The 26,734-nt window shown below is 44.8% G+C and overlaps 1 protein-coding gene across 4 annotated transcripts in view; it reads left to right on the top strand.

Moving 5' to 3' along the window:
• The window catches only part of LOC138637219 (ephrin type-B receptor 2-like), a 50,835-nt gene extending 25,014 nt beyond the window's left edge, over window positions 1-25,821 (top strand). Inside the window, exons 3-16 of one of the 4 annotated variants that reach the window (XM_069725738.1) lie at window positions 182-866; window positions 5,903-6,058; window positions 6,537-6,872; window positions 6,962-7,086; window positions 7,479-7,641; window positions 9,886-9,994; window positions 11,285-11,349; window positions 11,484-11,606; window positions 11,894-12,141; window positions 12,258-12,473; window positions 12,719-12,868; window positions 14,283-14,476; window positions 14,577-14,732; window positions 22,051-25,821. In XM_069725738.1, the coding sequence (XP_069581839.1) occupies window positions 182-866; window positions 5,903-6,058; window positions 6,537-6,872; window positions 6,962-7,086; window positions 7,479-7,641; window positions 9,886-9,994; window positions 11,285-11,349; window positions 11,484-11,606; window positions 11,894-12,141; window positions 12,258-12,473; window positions 12,719-12,868; window positions 14,283-14,476; window positions 14,577-14,732; window positions 22,051-22,159 (2,835 nt within the window). In that variant the 3' untranslated portion in view covers window positions 22,160-25,821. Of the gene's footprint in view, window positions 1-181; window positions 867-5,902; window positions 6,059-6,536; window positions 6,873-6,961; window positions 7,087-7,478; window positions 7,642-9,885; window positions 9,995-11,281; window positions 11,350-11,483; window positions 11,607-11,893; window positions 12,142-12,257; window positions 12,528-12,718; window positions 12,869-14,282; window positions 14,477-14,576; window positions 14,733-22,050 lie in introns of all 4 variants that reach the window. The other 3 variants (XM_069725736.1, XM_069725735.1, XM_069725737.1) reach the window with 3 other exon arrangements.
• Window positions 25,822-26,734: the final 913 nt, after the last annotated feature.

Raw genomic sequence — 26,734 nt, 5'->3', positions numbered from 1 at the left:
TGCTTCACTCTGTTTGGAAGTAAAGTTAATTTGTTTGCCTTAAATCTTATGTTTGGGTTGTGCATTTTGGTCCTTCCTGCTGATGTTTTGTCCTTCAGGAGAACTTTTAGTGTCCATGTGTCACTTTACTTTTGTTTCTTGTGTCCTTGTGTGTAACTTCTGTCTCTCGGTCCTGTCCTAGTGGGAAGAAGTCAGTGGTTATGATGAAAACATGAACACCATCAGAACCTACCAGGTGTGTAACGTGTTCGACTCTAGCCAGAACAACTGGGTCCGGACCAAGTTCATCCGCCGGCAGGGGGCTCAGCGGATCCACGTCCAGATGAAGTTCTCGGTGCGGGACTGCAGCTCCATCCCGAACGTCCCGGGCTCCTGCAAGGAGACCTTCAACCTGTATTACTACGAGTCGGACTCGGACGTGGCCACTGGGTCGTCCCCTCCCTGGATGGAGAACCCGTGGGTTAAGGTGGACACGATAGCGGCTGATGAGAGCTTCTCTCAGGTGGATCTTGGGGGCCGGATCATGAAGATCAACAGTGAGGTCCGGAGTTTTGGACCCGTGTCCCGGAGCGGTTTCTACTTGGCCTTCCAGGATTACGGCGCCTGCATGTCCCTCATTGCAGTCCGGGTCTTCTACAGGAAGTGTCCCAGTGTGATCCAGAACAGCGCCGTCTTTCCTGAGACTATGTCGGGGGCAGAGAGCACCTCCCTTGTGGCGGCCAGAGGACTTTGTGTCCCCAACGCGGAGGAGGTGGACGTCCCCATCAAGCTGTACTGTAACGGGGACGGGGAGTGGATGGTTCCTATCGGACGCTGCATGTGTAAGGCGGGCTACGAGGCGGTGGACAACGGCACGGTGTGCAGAGGTAAGGAGGGGTTCTAGGGTTCTCTGGTCATGTTGGAACCGTTCAGTGTGAACTGGACCGGATCGTAACTGTAAAGTAATGTGATGACATCACATGTAAATTGGTGTAGGTCTGTCAGCAGGTCATTGTTCTTCTTTCTGAACAGTCCGAGATGTTCTGATGAACAGTGTAAATATTATACACTTAATTTACACTGACAACAGTCATCCCGTGTATATATCCACAGTATTTTATATATAGATATATACTGTGCTGTATATACTGTATATACTGTGCATTTTATAGTTTATAGTTTTTACTGCTATTTTACTGCTATTTTATTGCTTTTCTATTATTCTATTATTATCTATTGCTTCTGTATGCTGCTGTAGCGAAAAAATTTCCCCTCGGGGATTAATAAAGTAACTACCTAACCTAAACTATTTTACAGTCCACTGCAGTATTTTACAGTGTATTAGTCTTGCTGTATTTTACAGTATATTACAGTTCACTGCAGTATTTTACGTATAACAGTCTTGCAGTATGTTACAGTCTTGCAGTATTTTACAGTACATTACAGTCCACTGCAGTATTTTACAGTCCACTGCAGTATTTAACAGTATATTACAGTCTACTGCAGTATTTTACAGTATATTACAGTCTTGCAGTATTTTACAGTATATTCAATTCAATTTTATTTACGTATATAGCGCCAAATCACAACACGGGTTATTTCATGGCACTTAACACTTTAAAGTCCTCAATGCAAGACTTTACAATATTATACAGAGAAACCAACAATTCAACAATTCAAAAATTCAACAATTCAACAATTCCCACATAAGCTAGGAAGGAAAAACTCCTCTTTTAAGGGAGAAAAACCTCCAACAGAGGGAAGAAAAACTCCCTTTAACAGGAAGAAACATCCGACAGAACCAGGATCAGAGGTGGGCGGAGCATCTGTTAACAGAACCAGGATCAGAGGTGGGCGGAGCATCTGTTAACAGAACCAGGATCAGAGGTGGGCGGCCATCTGCCTCGACCGGTTGGGGTGAGAGGAGAGCATAGAGAGAAAAGGACAGCATAGAGATAGAAGAGAAGAACTGTTGGTGGAGATGACAAGTGCAGAGCAGAGACATGCAGCTCCATGACGGAACATCTGGAGAAGAAAGAACAGAAACTACACGAGTGAAGGATCTGAATGGAGACAACAGATGATAAGAAGAAACTATGGGAGAGAAGAAGATGGTGAGGTATGAGTCAGTTAAAGAGTAGGAGGAAAGAAAAGAAGCTCAGCATGTAACGAGGTCCTCCAGCAGCCTCGGCCTATAACAGCATAACTAAGGGTTGGTTCAGGTCTACCTGAGCCAGCCCTAACTATAGGCTTCATCAAGAAGGAACGTTTTGAGTCTAATCTTAAAGCTAGAGAGGGTTTCTGCCCCTCGAACACAAACTGGGAGCTGGTTCCACAGGGGAGGAGCCTGAAAACTGAATCTCTGCCTCCCATTCTACTTCTGGAAACTCTAGGAACCACAAGTAGACCAGCGTACTGAGAGAGAAGTGCTCTGCTAGGATTATATGGTTCTATAAGATCTCTAAGATATGATGGAGCCTGGTCATGTAGAGCTTTGTAAGTCATCAAGAGAATTTTAAATTCTATTCTTGATTTCACAGGAAGCCAGTGAAGAGAAGATAAAACTGGAGAAATATGATCTCTCTTGTTAAATCCCGTCAGTACTCTTGCTGCAGCATTTTGGATCAGCTGCAGGTTTTTAATGAGTAATGTGGACATCTTGACAACAAGGAATTACAATAATCTAGTCTAGAAGTAACAAATGCATGAATGAGTTTTTCTGCATCACGCTGAGGAAGGATTTTCCTGATTTTATTAATATTACGTCGATAAAAGAAGGCAGTTCTGGAGATTTGCTTTATATGGTGTCTAAAGGACAAATCCTCATCAAAGATGACTCCAAGGTTCCTCACAGTTTTGCTGGAGGCCAAGACAACGTCATCTAGAGTAACTAAGTGATTACAGAAAGAGTTTCTGATGTTTTTAGGACCAAGTACAAGAACTTCTGTTTTGTCTGAATTTAGAAGCAGGAAGTTTTTGGTCATCCAGGCCTTTATGTCTTTTAGACAGGCTTCAAGTTTTACTAACTGATTAGTTTCATCTGGTTTTATAGAAAGATATAGCTGAGTGTCATCTGCATAACAATGGAAGTTGATGCAGTGCTTACTGATGACATCTCCTAATGGAAGCATGTACAAAGTAAAAAGTATCGTGTCTAACACTGAGCCTTGTGGAACTCCATAACTAACTCTTGTTTGTCTGGAAGACTCATTGTTGACATGGACAAACTGGAATCTATCTGATAAGTAGGACTTGAACCAGTCTAATGCAATTCATTTAATCCTCATAACGTCTTCTAATCTCTGTAATAAGATCGTATGATCAATCGTATCAAAAGCAGCACTGAGGTCCAGAAGAACAAGTACAGAGACGAGTCCATTATCTGAGGCTAATAAAAGGTCGTTAGTAACTTTCACCAGAGCTGTTTCTGTGCTATGATGAACTCTAAAGACTGAACATCTTCAAACAGATCATTCCTTTGTAAATGATCACAAAGTTGATTTGCAACAACTTTTTCAAGGATTTTAGAAATAAACGTCAGGTTGGAAATTGGTCTGTAGTTTCCTAAATCAGCTGATCAAGAGTCGTCTTTTTAAGTAAAGGTTTAATTACAGCCACTTTAAAAGCCTGCGGTACATAGCCGGTTACAATAGATAGGTTGATCTGATCTAATATGGAAGTATTAATTAAAGGGAAGACTTCCTTAAAAAGTTTAGTTGGGATGAGATCTAACAGACAGCTAGAGGATCCAGATGAAGAACTAATTCTAGTTAACTCAGAGCTCAACAGGAGAGAAATGTTCCAAGTTTACATCTGGTCCTACAGTTGCTTTCAGGGCTGGCGTGCTTAACATCACGTCAGTGACGATGGCAGTAAGGAATATTAAATTATATTACAGTCTTGCAGTATGTTACAGTCCACTATAGTATTTTACAGTATAATACAGTCTTGCAGTATTTTACAGTATATTACAGTCCACTGCAGTATTTTTACAGTCCACTGCAGTATTAGAGTCCACTGCAGTATTTTACAGTATATTACAGTCCACTGCAGTATTTAACAATATATTACAGTCCACTGCAGTATATTACTCCACTGCAGTATTTTACAGTCCACTGCAGTATTTAACCGTATATTACAGTCCACTGCCGTATTTTAGTCCACTGCAGTATTTTACAGTCCACTGCAGTATTTAACCGTATTTTACAGTCCACTGCAGTATATTGCAGTCCACTGCAGTATTTAACCGTATATTACAATCCACTGCAGTATTTTATAATCAACTACAGTATTTAACAGTATAATAGTCTTGCAGTATTTAACCGTATATTACAATCCACTGCAGTATTTTATAATCAACTATAGTATTTAACAGTATAATAGTCTTGCAGTATTTAACCATATTTTACAATCTACTGCAGTGTATTACAGTCCACTTCAGTATTTTACAGTCTACTGCAGTATTTTACAGTATATTAGTCCACTGCAGTATTTTACAGTCCACTGCAGTATATTACAGTCCACTTCAGTATACTGCAGTCCACTGCAGTATTTTACAGTATATTACAGTCCACTGCAGTATTTTACATTCCACTGCAGTATCCGCTGCAGTATTTTACAGTCCACTGCAGTATTTAACCGTATTCTACAGTCCACTGCAGTATTTAACCATATTTTACAGTCCACTGCAGTGTTTAACCGTATTTTACAGTCCACTGCAGTATTTTACAGTCTACTGCAGCATTTTACAGTATATTAGTCCACTGCAGTGTATTTCAGTCCACTGCAGTATTTTACAGTATATTACAGTCCACTGTAGTATTTTACATTACACTGCAGTATCCGCTGCAGTATTTTACAGTCCACTGCAGTGTTTAACCGTATTTTACAGTCCACTGCAATATATTACAGTCCACTGCAGCATTTTAGAGTCCACTGCACTATATTACAGTATCTTACAGTCCACTGCAGTATATTACAGTATTTTACAATCCACTGCAGTATTTTACAGCATTTTACTGTCCACTGCAGTATTTAACTGTATATTACAGTCTACTTCCGTATTTAACCGTATATTACAGTCCACTGCAGTATATTGCAGTCCACTGCAGTATTTTACAGTATATTACAGTCCACTGTAGTATTTTACATTCCACTGCAGTATCCGCTGCAGTATTTTACAGTCCACTGCAGTATATTACAGTCCACTGCAGCATTTTAGAGTCCATTGCACTATATTACAGTATTTTACAGTCCACTGCAGTATATTACAGTATTTTACAGTCCACTGAAGTAACAAAGCTCCCCAGCCTAACATGTTCTGTTTTTGAATTCTGCTGCTGATTGGACCCAACAGTCACTTCAGCGGCTCCAGTTTATTAACCGACTCCTGTTACAGAGGCGGTTTCTGCATCACAGACAGAGCTTCTCGTTCCTTCGTCCTACTCTCTGGGTTTTAGGCTCCTGTGCTCCACATGCTGACATGTTGGAGGATCCTGTGGACAGCCGAGCTGACAGCAGCTGGAGGTGTCCCAGAACACGTCGTTTCAATCAGCTGACCTTTATGTGATGCGGATGTTCAACCTATCAGGACTAAACCTGGACAGAGTTGGAGGATGAAGACCTCTGACTTCGTCTTCAGGATGAGACTCTGACCGTTGGCCTTCTGATGCTGAAGCTGTTGGTTAGATGTTATACCGACGTTATTCACAGCAGGTGAAGCTCAGGTGTGTTAATGATGGCTCCATTAGGTAAACACACACCAGCAGGAGCTCCTCTCATGGAAAACAGACGTTTTAAATCATATAATGTCTGCTGTGAAGAAGGTTTATAAATCTGTTGTTTCATTCAAACATCTCTTTCCTGTCCTGAACTCTCCTCATGTGTCCTCTGTGTTCGTCCGTCCGGCCGTCTGTCCTCACAGCGTGTGTGTCCGGCTTCTTCAAGGCTGCACAGGGAGACCTCCGATGTCTTCAGTGTCCCATCAACAGCCGGACCACCAGCGAGGGCGCCACTAACTGTGTGTGTCGTAATGGATACTACCGGACCGACTCTGACCCGACACAGATGCCGTGTACCAGTATGTATAAACAACACGCACACATTCAGCACCGACTGGAAACTGGATCAGAACATCTGATCTCGGGTCACAACTAGTCTACAATTAGACTAGAGGCGGTGAGGAAGGCGAGGAAGACCAGAGGCAGCGGCGAGGAAGAGTAGAGACGGCGGCGAGGAAGAGTAGAGGCGAAGACGAGAGGCGGCGGTGAGGAAGAGTAGAGGCGAAGATGAGAGGCGGCGTCGAGGAAGGTGAGGAAGAGTAGAGGCGAAGACGAGAGGGGGGGCGAGGAAGAGTAGAGGCGAAGACGAGAGGCGGCGGCGAGGAAGGTGAGGAAGAGTAGAGGCGAAGACGAGAGGTGGCGGCGAGGAAGTTGAGGAAAACTAGAGGCAGCGGCGAAGAAGAGTAGAGACTAGAGGTCTGTCTTCCAGCCGTCCACTCAGTGACGACCTGTCTGTCTTTCAGCCGTCCCCTCAGTGACGACCTGTCTGTCTTCCAGCCGTCCCCTCGGCTCCACAGAACGTCATCTCCATGGTGAATGAGACGTCCCTGTGGTTGGAGTGGACATCCCCACATGAGGGTGGAGGACGAGAGGACATCGTCTACAACATCATCTGTAAAAGCTGTGGCAGCGGGCGGGTCGGCTGCACCCGCTGCGGAGACAACGTCCAGTTTGTCCCCCGTCAGCTGGGACTGACAGAGTCCCGCGTCCACATCAGCGACCTGATGGCTCACACGCGTTACACCTTCGAGGTCCAGGCAGTGAACGGCGTGTCGGACCAGAGTCCGTACTCGCCTCACTACACGTCTGTCAACATCACCACCAACCAGGCCGGTGAGTCCAACTGTCCCTCTGGTGAGGACGGTTCAGGACGTCCACTTCCTGTTTGTATTACAGTGTGCCCCTCTGCTTCTGTCTTTCAGCTCCGTCCTCCGTGTCCATCATCCACCAGGTCAGCAGGACTCCCAGCAGCATCACTCTGTCCTGGTCCCAGCCGGACCAACCCAACGGGGACATCCTGGACTACGAGCTGCAGTACTACGAGAAGGTATGTCTGAGACGTCATGATGTCCTTCACAGGGACAGAGACGCCATGATGTCCGTCAGAGGACAGAGAGATGTCATGATGTCCCTCAGGGCATCAGAGAGACGTCATGATGTCCCTCAGGGCGTCAGAGAGACATTATGATGTCTCTCGGAGAACAGAGAGAGGACATGATGTCCCTCAGAGGACAGAGAGAGGACAGAGACGTCATGATGCCCGTCAGCGGACAGAGACGTCATGATGTCCCTCAGGGCGTCAGAGAGACATTATGATGTCCCTCAGAGGACAGAGAGAGGACAGAGACGTCATGATGCCCGTCAGCGGACAGAGACGTCATGATGTCCCAAGAGGACAGTGAGAGACGGACTCAGTCTCTGATGTGTCATTTGTTCCAGAACCAGGCCGAGTGGAACTCGTCTCTGTCCAGGAGTCTGACCAACACCGCAGTGATCCGAGGCTTACGGCCCGCAACCATTTACGTCTTCCAGGTCCGAGCTCGGACTGTCGCTGGGTTTGGACGCTTCAGTGGCAAAATGTACTTCCAGACCATCACTGAAGGTAGGAGTCCAATTCACAGCTGAGGGGACTCGTGTCTCCCTCCTGTAGAGGACTGTGGTGGTCAATTTTGGGAGACAGGTCACAGATGAGGATGGAGTCGAAGATTAATACAAGAGAATTCTTTATTTACACATGCGCATGGGGAGAAGTTCATCACTTGTGCAAAGCAATGAATTTCTACCACGAATACAGTTTTATACTCTCACTTTGCATAGAAGTGGGCTGAGACTTTATTTCACAGAATCCATACATAGGTCCATATATGGATACGGGCCAAGCACATACATCCAGCTGGTTTCACTTATATCATTTGGTGTTGTTTACCAAAAACATGTTTGTGACTAGCAGGAGCCACTTTTATGACATCACTTTTATGGTGTTTACGGAAAGCTTAACTGTGACTAGTAGGGAGTATATAGAGTTCAACTCCGCCATACAGTGGGTATGGAAAGTATTCAGACCCCTTTAAATTTTTCTCTTTGTTTCATTGCAGCCATTTGCTAAAATCAAAAAAGTTCATTTATTTCTCATTAATGTACACTCAGCACCCCATTTTGACAGAAATGTAGAAATTTGTGCACATTTATTAAAAAAGAAAAACTGAAATATCACATGGTCATAAGTATTCAGACCCTTTGCTGTGACACTCATATTTAACTCACATGCTGTCCATTTCTTCTGATCCTCCTTGAGATGGTTCTACTCCTTCATTGGAGTCCAGCTGTGTTTAATTAAACTGATTGGACTTGATTAGGAAAGGCACACACCTGTCTATATAAGACCTTACAGCTCACAGTGCATGTCAGAGCAAATGAGAATCATGAGGTCGAAGGAACTGTCCAAGGAGCTCAGAGACAGAATTGTGGCAAGGCACAGATCTGGCCAAGGTTACAAAATAATTTCTGCAGCACTCAAGGTTCCTAAGAGCACAGTGGCCTCCATAATCCTTAAATGGAAGAAGTTTGGGACGACCAGAACTCTTCCTAGACCTGGCCGTCCAGCCAAACTGAGCAATCGTGGGAGAAGAGCCTTGGTGAGAGAGGTAAAGAAGAACCCAAAGATCACTGGCTGAGCTCCAGAGATGCAGTAGGGAGATGGGAGAAAGTTCCACAAAGTCAACTATCATTGCAGCCCTCCACCAGTCGGGGCTGTATGGCAGAGTGGCCCGACGGAAGCCTCTCCTCAGTGCAAGACATATGAAAGCCCGCATAGAGTTTGCCAAAAAAACACATGAAGGACTCCCAGACTATGAGAAATAAGATTCTCTGGTCTGATGAGACCAAGATTGAACTTTTTGGCATTAATTCTAAGCAGTATGTGTGGAGAAAACCAGGCACTGCTCATCACCTGCCCAATACAATCCCAACAGTGAAACATGGTGGTGGCAGCATCATGCTATGGGGGTGTTTTTCAGCTGCAGGGACAGGACGACTGGTTGCAATTGAAGGAAAGATGAATGCGGCCAAGTACAGAGATACCCTGGAAGAAAACCTCTTCCAGAGTGCTCTGGACCTCAGACTGGGCCGAAGGTTCACCTTCCAACAAGACAATGACCCTAAGCACACAGCTAAAATAACAAAGGAGTGGCTTCGGAACAACTCTGTGACCATTCTTGACTGGCCCAGCCAGAGCCCTGACCTAAACCCAATGGAGCATCTCTGGAGAGACCTGAAAATGGCTGTCCACCAACGTTCACCATCCAACCTGACGGAACTGGAGAGGATCTGCAAGGAAGAATGGCAGAGGATCCCCAATCCAGGTGTGAAAAGCTTGTTGCATCATTCCCAAGAAGACTCATGGCTGTACGAGCTCAAAAGGGTGCTTCTACTCAATACTGAGCAAAGGGTCTGAATACTTATGACCATGTGATATTTCAGTTTTTCTTTTTTAATAAATTTGCACAAATTTCTACATTTCTGTTTTTTTCTGTCAAGATGGGGTGCTGAGTGTACATTAATGAGAAATAAAATGAACTTTTTGATTTTAGCAAATGGCTGCAATGAAACAAAGAGTGAAAAATTTAAAGGGGTCTGAATACTTTCCGTACCCACTGTATGTTATTTCCATAGTGTCACAACAGGGTAAAAAATATATAAGCTGCTATAATAGTATGTTATGCTATGTTAGATGTATTAATAAGATATGTTAGTAATATGTAATGTTATAAATCATAGCATGTATATGAACAGGAGGTATGAAAGATCTCCACAGGACTCATGTCTCCATCCTGTCTCTGTCCTGTAGAAGAATATAACTCCAGTCTTCAGGAGAAGCTGCCGCTCATCATCGGTTCGTCTGCTGCAGGAGTCGTACTCATCATCTTCATCACCGTCGTCATCATCGTCTGTCGCAGGTGAGGCTGGAAAACATGATGTCATGACCGATGAAGGCGTTACATACAACACCCTTGTAAAATGTAAATAAAAACAAAATGCAGTGATTTGTAAATCACAAACTCGCATTTAATTAAAAACAGACCGAAGACAACAAATCAAATGTTGAAATTGAGAAATATTTTGAAAAAAAAAATCTGCTAATTTATAATTTGATGGCACAACACGTCTCTAAAAAGGTGGGACAGAATTACAGTATGTTCACCACTCTGCTGCATCACCTGCTGCTTTTAGAACTGAGCTGATAACAAGCTGGATGGTCCCTCTCCTCTTTAACCTGGAGGATGCAGCGTCCATGATTTCCAAACAGAATCTCACATTGTGATCCATCAGACCTCAGGACAGTTTTCCACTTCACCTCAGTCCATCTTCAATGATCTCGGTCCAGAGAAGGCAGCGGTGTTTCTGGATCATGTTTCTATCTGGTTTCTTCTTTGGAGAGTTTTAACATCATTTGTGGACGCAGCGATGAACTGTGTTCACAGACGATGGTTTTCACAAGTGTTCCTGAGCCCATGCAGTGATTTCCACTCCAGAATAGTGTGTTTTTAATGCAGTGCTGCCTGAGGGCCCGAAGATCACCACCATCCAATATTGGTTTCCAGCCTTGTCCCTTGTGTTCAGAGATTTCTCCAGATTCTCTGAATCTTTTAATGATATTATGAACCGTAGACGATGAAATCCACTAATTCTTTGGAGTTTTACGTTGAGGAACATTATTCTTAGATTGTTGAACTATTTTCCAACACAGTCTTTCAGAGTGGTGAACCTCTCCCCATCTTCACTGGAGAGACTCTGTCTCTCTGAAATCATCTTTTTATACCCAATTATGTTACTGATCTGTTGCCATGGTAACCTCATTAGTTGTCAGATGTTCCAGCAGGTGTTTTTTTTTTTTTAATCTTTACACAACTTTTCCATCTTTTGTTGATCCTGTCACAACTTTTTAGAGATGTGTTGCTGCCATCAAATTAAAAATGAGCAAATATTTTTATAAAACAATGAAATGTTCTCTTTGGTTTATTATTAATTAAATATGGTTTACAGGATTTAAAAATCATACCATTCAGTTTTTACTTATATTTTACAGCGTCCCAATTTTTAGGAAACAGGATTGTACGAAGAGCCGACACTGATGTTTCCTCTGAGTCATCATCCAAACAGGAAACAGACCTGCATCCTTGTCATGTGGTCTTCATCAGTGGGAGGAGCTTCTCTGCTGATGATTCTGTTTCTGTGTTCTCCAGCAGAAGGAGTTCTGACAGACCTGACTCGGAGTACACTGACAAACTGCAGCACTACACCAGCGGGCACAGTAAGTTCTGTCAGAACACAGCTGGGCTCTGGTAGAGGAAAGTTCTGGTTGTGGGTGAGTTAGATGAGGAGGGTTCTGGTTTGTGTCTCTGTGGATGTGTAGCTGGTTCTGTTGGTTCTTTCTCTCTGCTGAAGTGTCTCCAGGGATGAAGATCTATATCGACCCGTTCACCTACGAAGACCCGAACGAGGCGGTCCGAGAGTTTGCCAAGGAGATCGACATTTCCTGTGTGAAGATCGAACAGGTGATCGGAGCAGGTAATGAACACATCCTGTCCAGATGACGTCAATATACTCTGACTACAACGTTAGGACACAGGCTGGGTTTGAAATGTCTCCTCTCCTCCCGTCGTCCTCTCCTTCCTCTCCTCCTGTCGTCCTCTCCTTCCTCTCCCCCTGTCCAACTCCTGTCATCCTTTCCTCCTGTCCAACTCCTGTCGTCCTCTCCTCCTTCCTCTCCTCCTGTCCACCTCCTGTCGTCCTCTCCTCCTGTCCACCTCCTGTCGTCCTCTCCTCTTCCTCCTCTCCTCTGGTCCTCCGGTCAGGTGAGTTTGGGGAGGTGTGCAGCGGGAACCTGCGTCAGCCTGGGAAGAGGGAGATCCTGGTGGCCATCAAGACGCTGAAGTCGGGATACACTGAGCGTCAGAGGCGGGACTTCCTGAGCGAGGCGTCAATCATGGGTCAGTTTGACCACCCGAACATCATCCACCTGGAGGGAGTGATGACGAAGAGCAGCCCAGTGATGATCATCACAGAGTTCATGGAGAACGGCTCTCTGGACTCCTTCCTGCGGGTAACGCTCTCGCTCTCTTTCTCTCACTCACTCACTCACTCACTCACTCACTTCATCCTTTAACAGACAAAGAGATCGATCACAACTGTAAACTGATCAGATGTTTGTCTTTAAAGCAAAACGATGGTCAGTTCACGGTGATCCAGCTGGTGGGGATGCTGCGCGGCATCGCAGCGGGGATGAAGTACCTGTGTGACATGAACTATGTCCATCGAGACCTGGCAGCCAGGAACATCCTGGTCAACAGCAACCTGGTGTGTAAAGTGTCTGACTTCGGCCTCTCGCGCTTCCTCGAAGACGACACCTCAGACCCCACCTACACCAGCGCTCTGGTGAGTCTCCATGACGGCCTGCAGGGGGCGACATTAAACGCGTCTCCAACACAAGTCAGTGAAAGAGAATTATAAGTTTATAAATGATGTAAATTACTGGAGGACAACAGGAAGTGGAACAAAGACAAATTACAACTATTCTGAAACCTTCTGTTTCTGTCCCCCGTGTCTTCTGTCTCTGTCCCATATGTCTCCTGTTTCTTTGTCGTCTGTCCTGTGTCCCCTTCTACATGTCCTCCTCACAGGGGGGGAAAATTCCAATCCGATGGACGGCTCCAGAGGCCATCCAGTATAGGAAGTTCACATCCTCCAGTGACTGCTGGAGCTACGGCATCGTCATGTGGGAGGTGATGTCATACGGAGAGAGACCGTACTGGGACATGAGTAACCAGGATGTAAGTTTAGTCAAACAGTCTGTCTGCATGTCTCACTGCACGTGTTTACACAGAGTACAGAAGCTGCTGTTAGTTCCATTACAGTCTAATGAAACACCAGCTTTACATATCAGCTGTGCAGAATTTTAAACTTGATACAGTTATAACATCTGTTAAATATTATGATGATTTATTTATCACGAGAAGAACAACACGGTTTCTGTAACATGAAATAAGATGTTAGGTTCATCAGATTAACAGGTCGGCCAGTGAAGGTGATACTGCATTGTACAATACCATACTGCACTGCACAATACTCTACTACACTGTACTACATTGTACAATACTTTACCACACTGTACTGCATTGTATAATACAGTACTGCACTGCGCAGTACTCAACTGCACTGTGATGTACAATACTACAGTCCCCTGAACTGTGCAATACTCTACTACACTGTACTGCACGGTACAATACTCTACTACACTGCACTGCATGGTACAATACTCTACTGCAAGGCACTGTACAATACACTACTGCACTGCACAATACTTTACTACACTGTACTGCATTGTACAACACTTTACTATGATGCACTGCATTGTACAATACTCTACTATACTGCAAGGCACTGTACAATATTCTACTGCACTGCACAATACTCTACTGCACTGCGCAATACTCAACTATACTGCACTGTACAATACAGTACTGCACTGTTCAGTACTCAACTGCACTGTACTGTACAATACTACAGTCCCCTGAACTGTGCAATACTCTACTAAACTACTGCACTGTACAATACTGTACTGTACAATACTCTACTTCACTGTACTGCATTGTACAACACTTTACTATGCTGCACTGCATTGTACAATACTCTACTGCACTTCACAATACTCTGCTACACTATACTTCACGGTACAATACTTTACTACACTGCATAATACTCTACTGCACTGCATTGTACAATACTCTACTACACTGTACTGTATTGTACAATACTCTACTACACTGTACTGCATTGTACAATACTCTACTACGCTGTACTGCACGGTACAATACTCTACTATACTGCAAGGCATTGTACAATACTCCTCAGTACTGTACAATACTCTTCTGCACTGTACAATACTCTACTACACTGCACTGTACAATACTCTACTACACTGCATTGTACAATACTGTACTGTACAATACTCTGGGATAAAACATTTTTTTTAAAGTTTGCTGACCTTTTTGTCACAGAGTAGAAACTAACAGAGAACTTTCCCAGAGTCTGGACAGACATTCAAATCAACATGTTGCACACACTATATTATCTTAAATATCTTAAATAATCAAACCGTCTCACTACACTTGACCTGCTGTTTTTAGTGTGTGTCAGAAGTGTGTACTTGTGCTCATGTTCTCACACTCCTGTCACTGGTTGCAGGTGATTAACGCCATCGAGCAGGACTACAGGCTGCCGCCCCCTATGGACTGTCCCAGTGCACTGCACCAGCTGATGCTGGACTGCTGGCAGAAGGACCGCAACAACCGGCCCAAGTTCAGCCAGATCGTCAGCACCCTGGACAAGATGATCCGTAACCCCAACAGCCTGAAGGCCATGACCCCGCTGTCATCAAGGTGAGGAAGAGGAGGCTGCATGACTCTGCCCTCTGACCCTCCTCCACCCAAACCTGTCCACTGTCTCACAGCCTCTTCTTTTCTTCTCTCCAACCTCCAGTGTTCACTTACCTCTGCTGGACCGCAGCACTCCGGACTTCTCCTCCTTCAGCACCGTGGACGAGTGGCTGGACGCCATCAAGATGGGACAGTACAAGGAGAACTTCACCAATGAGGGCTTCAGCAGCTTCGATGTGGTGTCACAGATGACCATTGAGTATGTCACATCTGTTCTCATTCAATTCAATTTTATTTATATAGGGCCAAATCACAACACGGGTTATTTCATGGGACTTAACACATTAAAGTCTTTACAGCAAGACTTTACAGCATTATACAGAGAAACCAACAATTCAACAATTCCCACATAAGCTAGGAGGGGGAAAAAAAACCTCCTCTTTCAGGGAGAAAAACCTCCAACAGAGGGAAGAAAAACTCCCTTTAACAGGAAGAAACCTCCAACAGAACCAGGATCAGAGGTGGAGAGCATCTGTTAACAGAACCAGGGTCAGAGGTGGGCGGAGCATCTGTTAACAGAACCAGGATCAGAGGTGGGCGGAGCATCTGTTAACAGAACCAGGATCAGAGGTGGGCAGCCATCTACCTCGACCTGTTGGGGTGAGAGGAGAGCAGAGAGAGAAAAGGACAGCATAGAAGAGAAGAACTGTTGGTGGAGACGACAAGCGCAGAGCAGAGACATGCAGCTCCATGACGGGACATCTGGAAAAGAAAGAACAGAAACTATACGAGTGAAGGAACTGAATGGAGACAACAGATAATAATAAGAAACTATGGGAGAGAAAAAGATGGTGAGGTATGAGTCAGTTAAAGAGTAGGAGGAAAGAAAAGAAGCTCAGCATGTAACGAGGTCCTCCAGCAGCCTCGGCCTATAACAGCATAACTAAGGGTTGGTTCAGGTCTACCTGAGCCAGCCCTAACTATAGGCTATTTTATTAATATTACGTAGATGAAAGAAGACAGTTCTGGAGATTTGCTTTATATGGTGTTTAAAGGACAAATCCTCATCAAAGATGACTCCAAGGTTCCTCACAGTTTTGCTGGAGGCCAAGACAACATCATCTAGAGTAACCAAGTGATTAGACAAAGAGTTTCTGAGGTGTTTAGGATCAAGTACAAGAACTTCTGTTTTGTCTGAATTTAGAAGCAGGAAGTTTTTGGTCATCCAGGCCTTTATGTCTTTCAGACAGGCTTCAAGTTTTACTAACTGATTAGTTTCATCTGGTTTTATAGAAAGATATAGCTGAGTGTCATCTGCATAACAATGGAGTTGACGCAGTGCTTCCTAAATGATCACAAAGTTGATTTGAAACAACTTTTTCAAGGATTTTAGAAATAAACGTCAGGTTGTAAATTGGTCTGTAGTTTCCTAAAACAGCTGATCAAGAGTCATCTTTTTAAGTGAAGGTTTAATTACAGCCACTTTAAAAGCCTTCGGTACATAGCCGGTTACAATAGATAGGTTGATCTGATCTAATATGGAAGTATTAATTAAAGGGAAGACTTCCCTAAAAAGTTTAGTTGGGATGAGATCCAACAGACAGCTAGAGGATCCAGATGAAGAAATAATTCTAGTTAACTCAGAGCTCAACAGGACAGAAATGTTCCAAGTTTACATCTGGTCCTACAGTTGCTTTCAGGGCTGCTGTGCTTAAGGTAGGTAGGTAGGTAGGTATTTACTTTATTAATCCCCGAGGGGAAATTTTTTTCGCTACAAAAGCAATAAGATAATAATAGAAATAATAGAATAAAATAATAGAATAGAATAATATAATAATAGAAAAGCAATAAAATAAAATAGCAGTAAAAAATATAAATATAAAATGCACAGTATATACAGTACATTATATATCTATATATATTATATACAACAAACCAAGAAACACAGTCAACATATATATATATATATATGTGTATATATATATATGTGTGTATATATATGTATGTATATATATAGCACACGGACAAACTGTGGTCTGCCTGTCAGGTAGTCATTGATCCAGGAGACGGTGGGCGCGTCCACCCCCACCACCCGCAGCTTCTCACTCTGTAGCAGTGGTTGGATGGTGTTGAATGCACTGGAGAAATCAAAGAAAGTGATTCTCACAGAGTCACCGGTTCCATCCAGGTGAGACTGAGCTCGTTGCAGCAGGTAGATGATGTCATCGTCCACTCCCACATGAGGCTGGTACACAAATTGCAGAGGGTCCAGAGAAGATTTCACCAGCGGCCTGAGGTGGGCCAAGACCAGCCTCTCCAGCACCTTCATCACATGAGATGTGAGGGCAACCGGTCGGTAGTCGTTGAGGCCAGATGGAGTCGTCTTCTTGGGGACAGGAACCAGGCAGGCCGTCTTCCACAGCACCGGGACCTCCTCCTGCTTCAGGCTCAGGTTGAAGAGGTGTTGTAGGACCTCAGCCAGCTGGACAGCGCAGGTCTTCAGGACCACGGGGCTGATGCCGTCAGGCCCTGCAGCCTTGCGCTGGTGGATTCTCTCCAGCTGTCTCCTAACCTGGCCAGTCGTCACAGAGAGGGGGGTAAGAGGGTTGTGGAGGGAGGGGGGGTCGAGGTGTCGATGGAGGAAGAGCCCTTTGAGATTGAGGGCTCTATGCAGTTCACCAGGGGGCGCAGAGGGGGAAGGGGAGGTGTGAGGTGTGGAGGAGACAGATGAGGGTGGTGAACTAAACCTGTTGAAGAAACAGTTTAGTTCATTTGACCTCTCCAGGTTCCCCCTGATTGTTCCTCTCCAGGTTCCCCCCGGTTGTTCCTCTCCAGGTTCCCCCCGGTTGTTCCTCTCCAGGTTCCCCCCCGGTTGTTCCTCTCCAGGTTCCCCCTGGTTGTTCCTCTCCAGGTTCCCCCTGGTTGTCTCTCTCTCCCCTTGAACCCAGTAATCTCCTTCATACCGGTCCACACCTCCCTCACGTTGTTCTGCTGGAGTTTGGCCTCCAGCTTCTTCCTGTAGGAGTCCTTGCACTCCCTCATCTTCTCCTTCAGGTGGCGCTGCACTCTCCTGAGCTCCTCCCTGTCCCCAGACCTGAAAGCTGCTTTCTTCTTATTAAGAAGAACATTCAGGTCACTGGTGATCCATGGTTTATTGCTGGGGAAGCATTTTACAGTCCGTGATGGTACGGTGGAGTGTTCACAGAATTTAATGTATTCTGTGATACAGTCCGTCATGCTGTTGATGTCCTCCCCATGTGGTCCAAACAGCACATTCCAGTCCGTGGACTCAAAGCAGTCCTGCAGGGCGTCTTTAGCCTCCTGTGTCCACCTCCTCACAGTCCTGGTGGTTACAGGCTGCCTCTGTACCAGAGGAACATACTTTGGAGTCAGCAGGACCAGGTTGTGGTCTGATCTACCAAGGGGGGGAAGGGCAGCAGTACTGTATGCATCCATGGCATTAGCATACAGTAAGTCCAGAGTTTTATTGTTCCTTGTGGGGCAGTTAACATACTGGTGCAAAGTTGGCAGAACTTTATCCAGACTGGTTAAAGTCTCCAGTAACTAACAAAAATGCACCGGGATGCTGAGTCTGCAGTTTAGCCACAGTGGAGTGGATGGTGTCCACTGCTGCCTCTACGTCAGCTGATGGAGGAACGTACACAGCGATAACAATGGCGGACGTGAACTCCCTCTGCAAATAATAAGGGCGCATCCCCACGGCTAGCAGTTCAATGTCCGGGCTACAGAAACGTTCCTTCACACACACGTGGTCGGGATTGCACCACCTCTCGTTCACATAGACTGCAATCCCTCCACCTTTCTTCTTGCCGCTCCGAACAACGTCTCCGTCCCCCGAACAGTCCTGAAGCCGGGTACGGCCGCGCTGTGGTCCGGGAGATGTGAGTGCAGCCATGTCTCGGTGAAACACATGATGCTGCACTCCCGGTACTCTCTCTGGGTCTTTACCAGCGCCGAGCTCGTCCGTCTTGTTGGCCAACGACCTCACGTTCCCCATTAAGATCTCCGGTACCGATGGTTTATATTTCCTCCTTTCCGCCTTCAGCTTAGCTCCAGCTCTGCAACCCCACCGTCTTCTCCGAAGTTCAACGGGGATCTCAGGCCTCGCTCCGGGCAGCAGCAGTAGAGGCCTACTCAGCGCAATCAGCTGATCACGATAGTAAACAATAACAGTGCCAACATCACTTTGGCGTCAGTGATGGTGTCAGGAAGGGTCGGCCCGATTCTCTCCCTGATAGTAAGAATTTTATTAGTGAAGAAGTTAATGAAGTCATTACTGCTGAGAGCTGAAGGAATAGAGGACTCAACAGAACTGGGACTCTTTGTCAGCCTGCTACAGTGATGAAAAGAAACCTGGGGTTGTTCTTGTTGTCCTCTATTAATGATGAATAATATAAAGTCCTGGCCTTACGAAGAGCTTTCTTATATAATATTAGACTCTCCTTCCAGACAGGTGAAATTCTTCTAAATTAGTGGAACTCCATTTCCTTTCCATCTTTCCAGTCGCTGCCTAGCAGAACGTAGTTCTGAGTTGTACCATGGAGACAACTTCCTCTGGTTCATGACTCTCTTCTTCAGAGGGGCGACATCATCTAGAGTTGTAGCAGAGATACTGCAGTGTTTTCTACCAGATGATCCACTTGTGTGGGACTAAGATCAACGTAGATGTCTTCCACTGCTTTAACACACGGCATCGAAGAGGATAAGCATATAACTGCTTCCTTAAACTTGGCCACGGCATCATCTGACAGACATCTACTGTAGTGGGATTTATTCCCACATGCTGTGTCGTCCATTATTGGAACTTCAGATGTTAATAAGAAGTGGTCCGAAAAAACAGGGTTTGGAGGAAATACCATTAAATTTTCAGTTTCCATCCCATACGACAGAACCAGATGGAGGGTGTGGTTACCACGGTGACAGGGTTTATTTACATCCTGATAAAAGCCAATAGAATCTAATAATGATCTGAAAGTAGAACTGAGGCTGTCGTTGTCCACGTCAACATGAATGTTAAAGTCTCCCACTATCATCACTTTATCTGAACTCAGCACTAAATCTGATCAAAAGTCAGAATTCAGCTAGAAACTCTGAATAAGGACCAGGTGGGAGATAAACAACAACAATACAATCCGTTTCTCTGCTTTCCAGTTTGGGTGAGAGACTAAGAGTCAGACTCTCAAATGATTTAGAACTAAGTTTAGGCTTTGGATTAATTGATAAACTTGAGTGGAAGATTGTTGCCACTCCTCCTCTTCCTCCTCCTCCTCTTCCTCTTCCTCCTCAGCCTGAATTTCTAGGAATATGATAATGAATATGACTGGGAGGAGTTGCTTCATTAATCCTACCATATTCTTCCTGTTGCAGCCAGGTCTCTGTGAGACAGAGTAAATCAATCTGATGATCAGTTATCAAGTCATTTACTAACAGAGATTTAGACCAGAGAGATCTCATATTTAATAGTTCACTTTTAATTGTCAGATTTCTTTGATCCATTAATTTGGTAGGATCCATTTTTATTGACAGATCTTTTCTTGAGTTGTTTAAATGTAGGTGGTCTGGGTACAGACACAACCTCTATAGGATGTTGAAGGTTTTGGGTGAGTGACAGCTCTAAAGAAGCTGCAGAGGAGCTGTAAGACTGCAGCTCTGCATCCTGGCCTCAACCCTGGATGTCAGGTTTTAGGGCTGTTAAGAGACACGGCCATGTTTCTAGAAAGAAGAGCTGCACCATCTAAAGTAGGATGGATGCCGTCTCTCCGGATCAGACCAGGTTTCCCCAGAAAGTATTCCAGTTGTTAATGAAGCCCACGTTGTTAGCGGGACACCACCTCGACAACCAGCGGTGAAGTGAAGACGTACGGCTGAACATATCATCACTGGTCCGGTTAGGAAGGAGTCCAGAGAAAACTAGAGTCCTACGTTGTTTTTGAAAAGTTGCACACCGATTCCACGTTAACTTTAGTGACCTCCGATTGGTGTAACCGGGTGTCGTTACTGCCGACGTTAATAACAATCTGACTGGATTTATGATTAGCCTTAGTCAGCAGTTTCAGGTTTGAGTCTATGTCGCCCGCTCTGGCCCCGGGAAGACATCTGACTCTGGCCCTGGAAGACATCTGTCTCTGTCCCCTGGTTTCACTAACTTCATGTTAAACAGAGTCTCCAATAACCAGAGTTGGTTTCTCAGCAGATGTTTCACAGAATGTGGAACATCTGTTGGAGACGTGAAGGTCGGTGGTGAACCGTGGGCTTCTTCTTGGGACGATGTCTCCTTCGTACTGTCCCCCGGCCGCCCGGCTGTTCGGGTGCTGCGGGGGACCGGCTAACTAAACCTGTATCCTGGACAGCTGTACACCCCCCCCCCTCCTCCCTGAGGAGCTCTTACTGCTAGCTGGTTATTTAGCATGGTGCACAGCAGTGATTCTAATTCTATGACCCTGGCCTCCAGAGCCCTAACTACACTCCTCCTCCTCCTCCTCCTCTTCCCTCCTCCTCATTAAGGGAAGCAGGGTTGTAACTAAACATGTCACAGCAGGAAAAACCAGAAGAGGAGGAGGGAGAGAGGGAAGACGTTGCTAACTGCTAAGCTAGCAGCAGCAAAACACCAAGTTAGTGAACGTTGGTCAAAGATTTAACAGGAGAATTGTTCAAGAAGAGCAAACGTGAGTTTTAACTTGAGATGAGAAGAAGTGGAGAGATTTAGATACGTATATATATAGATATATATAGATAGTTAGATACGTGTATATATATATATAGATAGATAGTTAGATACGTGTATATATATAGATAGTTAGATACGTATATATATATAGATAGAGAGTTAGATACGTAGAATTCAGGAAGAGAAGCTGAAATAACAGAAGTAACACTCGTCACAATGTTTGTAGACAGGAAGTGATGCAATACGCTCACCGTGATGTCAGACGAGATCAGCCAATCAGTTGGATGCACTCAGCTTCAATGTGGTGTCGCAGATGACCATGGAGTATGTCACACCTGTTCTCATACACCTGGACAGGAGAGACAGAGAGACACACATACTGTCCAATCAGGACAATGAGCAGGAAATCATGACCCACAAGCTGAAGGTTGAGTTCAGTTTGATGTGCTAGATGGGGAATAAAAGGACTTCACTAACAGACACTCACTAGTTATTTTAAAAGGTGAGGCAGTTAGTCTTCAGTAAGAAAACTATCTGCAGATTCTTTTCAAAGATAAATCAAACTGGCTTTAAATCATATATTTAGATTCCCTGACAGAGAAGGAGATTATTTATCAAATACTTATATTCTAGTTACACAACATGTTCAGTATTTTCAGAGAGAGGAGTTCTGACAGTCTTCTGAGTCCACAGTGGAGTCTGCATCTTTTCCTATAAGACTACATCAGCCCACCAATCACAGGGTGAGGGCACAATAAGACGACCCACAGACACTACAGAGGGCAGAACAACCCAGAGCTTCTCCTACTATACCTGATAGAATATAAACTGTTGTGTAGACCTGCAGTGAGGAAACGGGGGGTGAAGCTGACTGTTGCTGTCTCCGCAGGGACATCCTGCGGGTGGGAGTGACATTGGCTGGACACCAGAAGAAGATCCTGAACAGCGTCCAGTCCATGAGAGCCCAGATGAACCAGATCACCTCGGTGGAGGTGTAACATCACAGACCAGGAGCTCACCGTTCTGTTCATTACATTTATCTGATGCTTTTATCCAAAGCGACTTACAATAAGTGCATTTCAACCATGAGGGTACAAAACCAGAACAACAGTCTGACTATATGTTCACTATATGAAGCCCAGCAGCTACCTGGAGGATCCAAGAAGGATGACCTGCAGTCAGACTGGGACTTCAGTCCGTCAGTCCCATCCACCCCACCCCTTCTAACTGTCCCTGAGGGTGCCAGCAGTCTGAGGACAGAGCTCTGGTTTTATGTTGAAGCCCCTAAATCTGTCATATCATATCTTATCCATTTAACGTGGAATCAGTCCTCCACCAGCAACAAGTTTAACAAACTGTTTCCAAAGTGGACCTGTGGAACACACACACACACACACACACACACACTCACTCACACACTCACACTCACACACGTCCAAAGTGGACCTTGGACTGTGAATCAACGAAAACAAAAAAATTAAAAACAGAACGCCACAATTCAACTGAAAGGATCCGGAAAATAATAAACTGCCTGACACTTCCAGTCCAACGTTTCTGGACCTGAACCGCACGCCGACGCGCACGCCGACGCACAGCTGTGACACAGCTCCACACATTATGTCCACAGTTTATTTGGACACATCTCTGCTGACTATCGCACAGCTCAGGTCGTGTCTGCTCCTGTTGAGGTCATTGCCCTCTGATGGAGATGTTCTTGGCTTTGCTTCCTGTTTTTTGGCTCCAGACTGGACTCAGACATTTGCCCTTTAAAAGGGCTCTTTAACAGATAATCCCATATTTCACTGCCGCTGCTGTCTGGACTGCTGAATGGACATCAGGGAGCTCCTGTCACTTTAAAAGTCCTGTGTGAGCTGCTCATCTGAAAATGTCAAGAAATGGCTAAACTACTGACACTGAGAAGTTGGTTGGTTGATATTCTTATTTTTGCAGACATCTTACCAAAAAAATGAACATTTGAACCCTCATACACGTGAAACCTGCAGCTGTCTGTCTTCCCTTTGATTTACTGTGAAGAGTTCAGGGTTTGTGTGGAAAACAACACTTTACAGTATGTTTGCAGTTGTTTTACTCACTTTCTTGTACATATCAATATGCTGTTCTGTATTACATATACGTACACCTTCCAGTCTAATTACCACGTCACCGCCTCAGTGATTCACTAGCTTTATTAATTTCTACACTCACTATCCAAAAAAAGTCCCCTGATGTCTCAGATCCTGCCATTTGGTCCCAGTTCACCTGTTTGTGATCTGAAAAGGGCTGGACAGACGTGCACCGAGGCTTGGATGTCCCCTCATGCATGTCTGAAAGACCAACAGAACAGTTCAACCAGTCACTGCACATTTATCACAACCAGCTGAACTATAACTCAGTCGGTTCCAGACTGCTGCTCTCCACATGACAACATGTCCTTTATTTTTTGTATTAATATTATTGTGTCCAACAGCTTGTCCTGCAGCGCTCCACATCTTCAGACATGTTGAACCTATGAGCAGACTGAGTGGTACCAGTGTTGATGAGCAGAGGCTGAAGATGGTTGTTTGAGATGTTTGGGCTCGTGGTCCTGCTGCAGGATGACTTTGGATGATCAGACGTCTCCCTGATGGTGTTGTACGATGGATCAGAGGCTAAATGTCTGAAGTACCAGAAACTGCAGCACAGCACCAGATCTGTCGCTCTATCATCAGTGATATGAAACTCATCCCTTTTTCTTTTTAAAGAGAAGCATTGATTTCACATGTTTTCACTTCATGTGTCTTGTTTTACAAAATGTTGTACAACACCAACTTCTGCAGTTCTCTGACTCACCTGGAAGGTAGCTGTTGATCCTCACCACTGATTTAAAACCATACAGCTGGTTCTGGTTCCATTATGGTCAGTTAGAGGATGGTGATGATGATTATGGTGACGATGGTGATGATGGTAGTGATGGTGATGATGAAGATTGTGGTACTGGTGATGGTGATAATGATGATGATGATGATGGTATGTTCTTGATGGGTTTCTGTCACTGTTCTACTTCCTTCTACATTCCTTTTGATTGACAGACGTTGTAATGATTGACAGACGTTGTAATGATTGACAGATGTGAATACAAAGAGAACAAATGATGAAATCTGTCACAAAGACATTTTTATGAATGACTGTTTGTCCCCTATGATTTTCCGTCCTCCATTTGGACATCATAAAGACGTCTCTTCTGTCCCTGCACACATTCCCTACAAGGTCTGAAGGGATCCATCTGAGGTGAACATTGTTCAGAACCACTGAGAACTCCACCGGACCAGCACACTCTGAAAAATGTGAATTTTGATGAAACGGTTTTTATAAATAATAATTTATACTTCAGAGGACAGAGACATGAGACATATCCCCTCGGGTCACCTGATGTCTGAGGACATTTTGATACACCTCTTCCTTCCACAGTTGCTCTCTGTGGAGTCCTCTCTGTTCTCCAGACGGTTCTGTCAGACTGCTCTCAGTTCTTTAGAGTCCTCCATCCAGCAGCACACATCATCACATGACCGCCCAGCTGTTGTTTTCAGATTCAGAAGACAAGTTTTATATGTATGTTCCTCTGTATGATCGACTCACTACAACACAGGTTGTAACTAACTGTTAAACTGGAGGTTTGGTTTTGTGTTGTTGTTCGTGTGGTTGTCACAGTGAGCAGTGAGGAACTGTGTGATGTTCTGTATGTTGGTGCAGACTCCCAGGAGACACCTCACCGTTGCTCTGAGATCTGTCTCCATGAAAAGGTGCTTCCATCAAATCCTCTCTTCACATCCTCCTCTGACTTCTTTAATGATCTTTAAACTCCAGTCTGCTATCATGTTGTTGTACTGTGTGCCCGTCCCGTTCCCCCCAATTTATTTTTATACTCTAGAAACTTCTACATTTAAAGAGCCTAAAGGAACATCTGGAGAAATGTTTTCTTTCTCTCTGAGATTCAGATGTTCAGATGGATGTCAGTCTAATATGTGTTAAATACAGAACATATGAGCAGAAACTGTCTGTTAAAGTTCATAAAAACACACCAGCAGGATGAAGCAGGCACAACAGAACCGGGTTCACAGCTGTTGGTCCTGTTGTCTCTGATGGACGGAGAATCAGCGCCTCCCAGTGGTAGAAACAGACACACACACCTCAGTGAATGTTAACATCACTGTCTCACTGCCTCAGTCAGAGCACATTAAGAATACGTGTTAAATAAGAATACATGTGTTAAATGTGACCTTAAAAAAAGAGTTTCTGCTGCCTTCACCACACAACCCTCCTCTGACCTGATTAAAACATGTCTACTAGGGTTGCGAAGAGGATATGGACCCGGGACACAGGAGACACATAGGACACATAGGACACATGGGACACGGGGGACACAGGGGACACAGGGGTCCACCACAGCCAAACAGCTCCTACCACTGTGATCTCACTCTGACTTTTGTGTTTCTTTTTTATGTTGTATAAATGTATATTTGATGGTCAACTTGTGAATGATGTATCGATTTGAATTATTTGTAATACTCTTATTGGTTTATTTTGTAAAAAAAAAAAAAAAAAAAAAAAAAAAAAGTAAAAAGTAAAGAATGAAAACACAACAAACTGAGTTTTGTAGCAATTTTCTTCAATAAAAACAAATGAAAACACCATCAGTGATCTTCAGTACAAACACCTTTAATGCTACAGTTCACTTATTGCTGTAATACCAGCTCTGGACACTAGAGTGCGGTAGAGAGTCTGACAAGGTTTGTAACCAACCATCAACCAACAGTGACGTCACCCGTTGGTTTGTGAACAGTCGTGGAAACCGTGTTCACCCTGTGGAAGGCGGTTCTCCATGGGTGAGTCTTCACTGGTGAGTCTCCACATATCTCCACATGTGAGTCTCCACTGGTGAGTCTCCACATGTCTCCATGGGTGAGTCTCCATGGGTGAGTCTCCACATGTCTCCACATGTGAGTCTCCACTGGTGAGTCTCCACTGGTGAGTCTCCACATGTCTCCATGGGTGAGTCTCCATGGGTGAGTCTCCACATGTCTCCATGGGTGAGTCTTCACTGGTGAGTCTCCACATGTCTCCACATGTGAGTCTCCACTGGTGAGTCTCCACATGTCTCCACGGGTGAGAGTCTCCACAGGTGAGTCTCCACAGGTGAGAGTCTTCACATGTCTCCACAGGTGAGTCTCCATAGGTGAGTCTCCACAGGTGAGTCTTCACAGGTGAGTCTCCTCATGTCTCCACAAGTGAGAGTCTCCACAGGTGAGTCTTCACAGGTGAGTCTTCACAGGTGAGTCTTCACTGGTGAGTCTCCACATGTCTCCACGGGTGAGAGTCTTCACATGTCTCCACAGGTGAGTCTCCATAGGTGAGTCTCCACAGGTGAGTCTTCACAGGTGAGTCTCCTCATGTCTCCACAAGTGAGAGTCTCCACAGGTGAGTCTCCACAGGTGAGAGTCTTCACATGTCTGCACAGGTGAGTCTCCACAGGTGAGAGTCTTCACATGTCTCCACAGGTGAGTCTCCACAGGTGAGTCTCCATAGATGAGTCTCCA

This window comes from Brachyistius frenatus, unplaced genomic scaffold (genome assembly GCF_029030835.1).
Source record: "Brachyistius frenatus isolate BFR_SWC_R1_liver_20210118 unplaced genomic scaffold, ASM2903083v1 Contig_443, whole genome shotgun sequence".
Lineage (NCBI taxonomy): Eukaryota > Metazoa > Chordata > Actinopteri > Embiotocidae > Brachyistius > Brachyistius frenatus.
The sequence above is the reverse complement of the archived record's forward strand: the minus strand, read 5'-3'. Positions and strand labels throughout refer to the sequence as shown.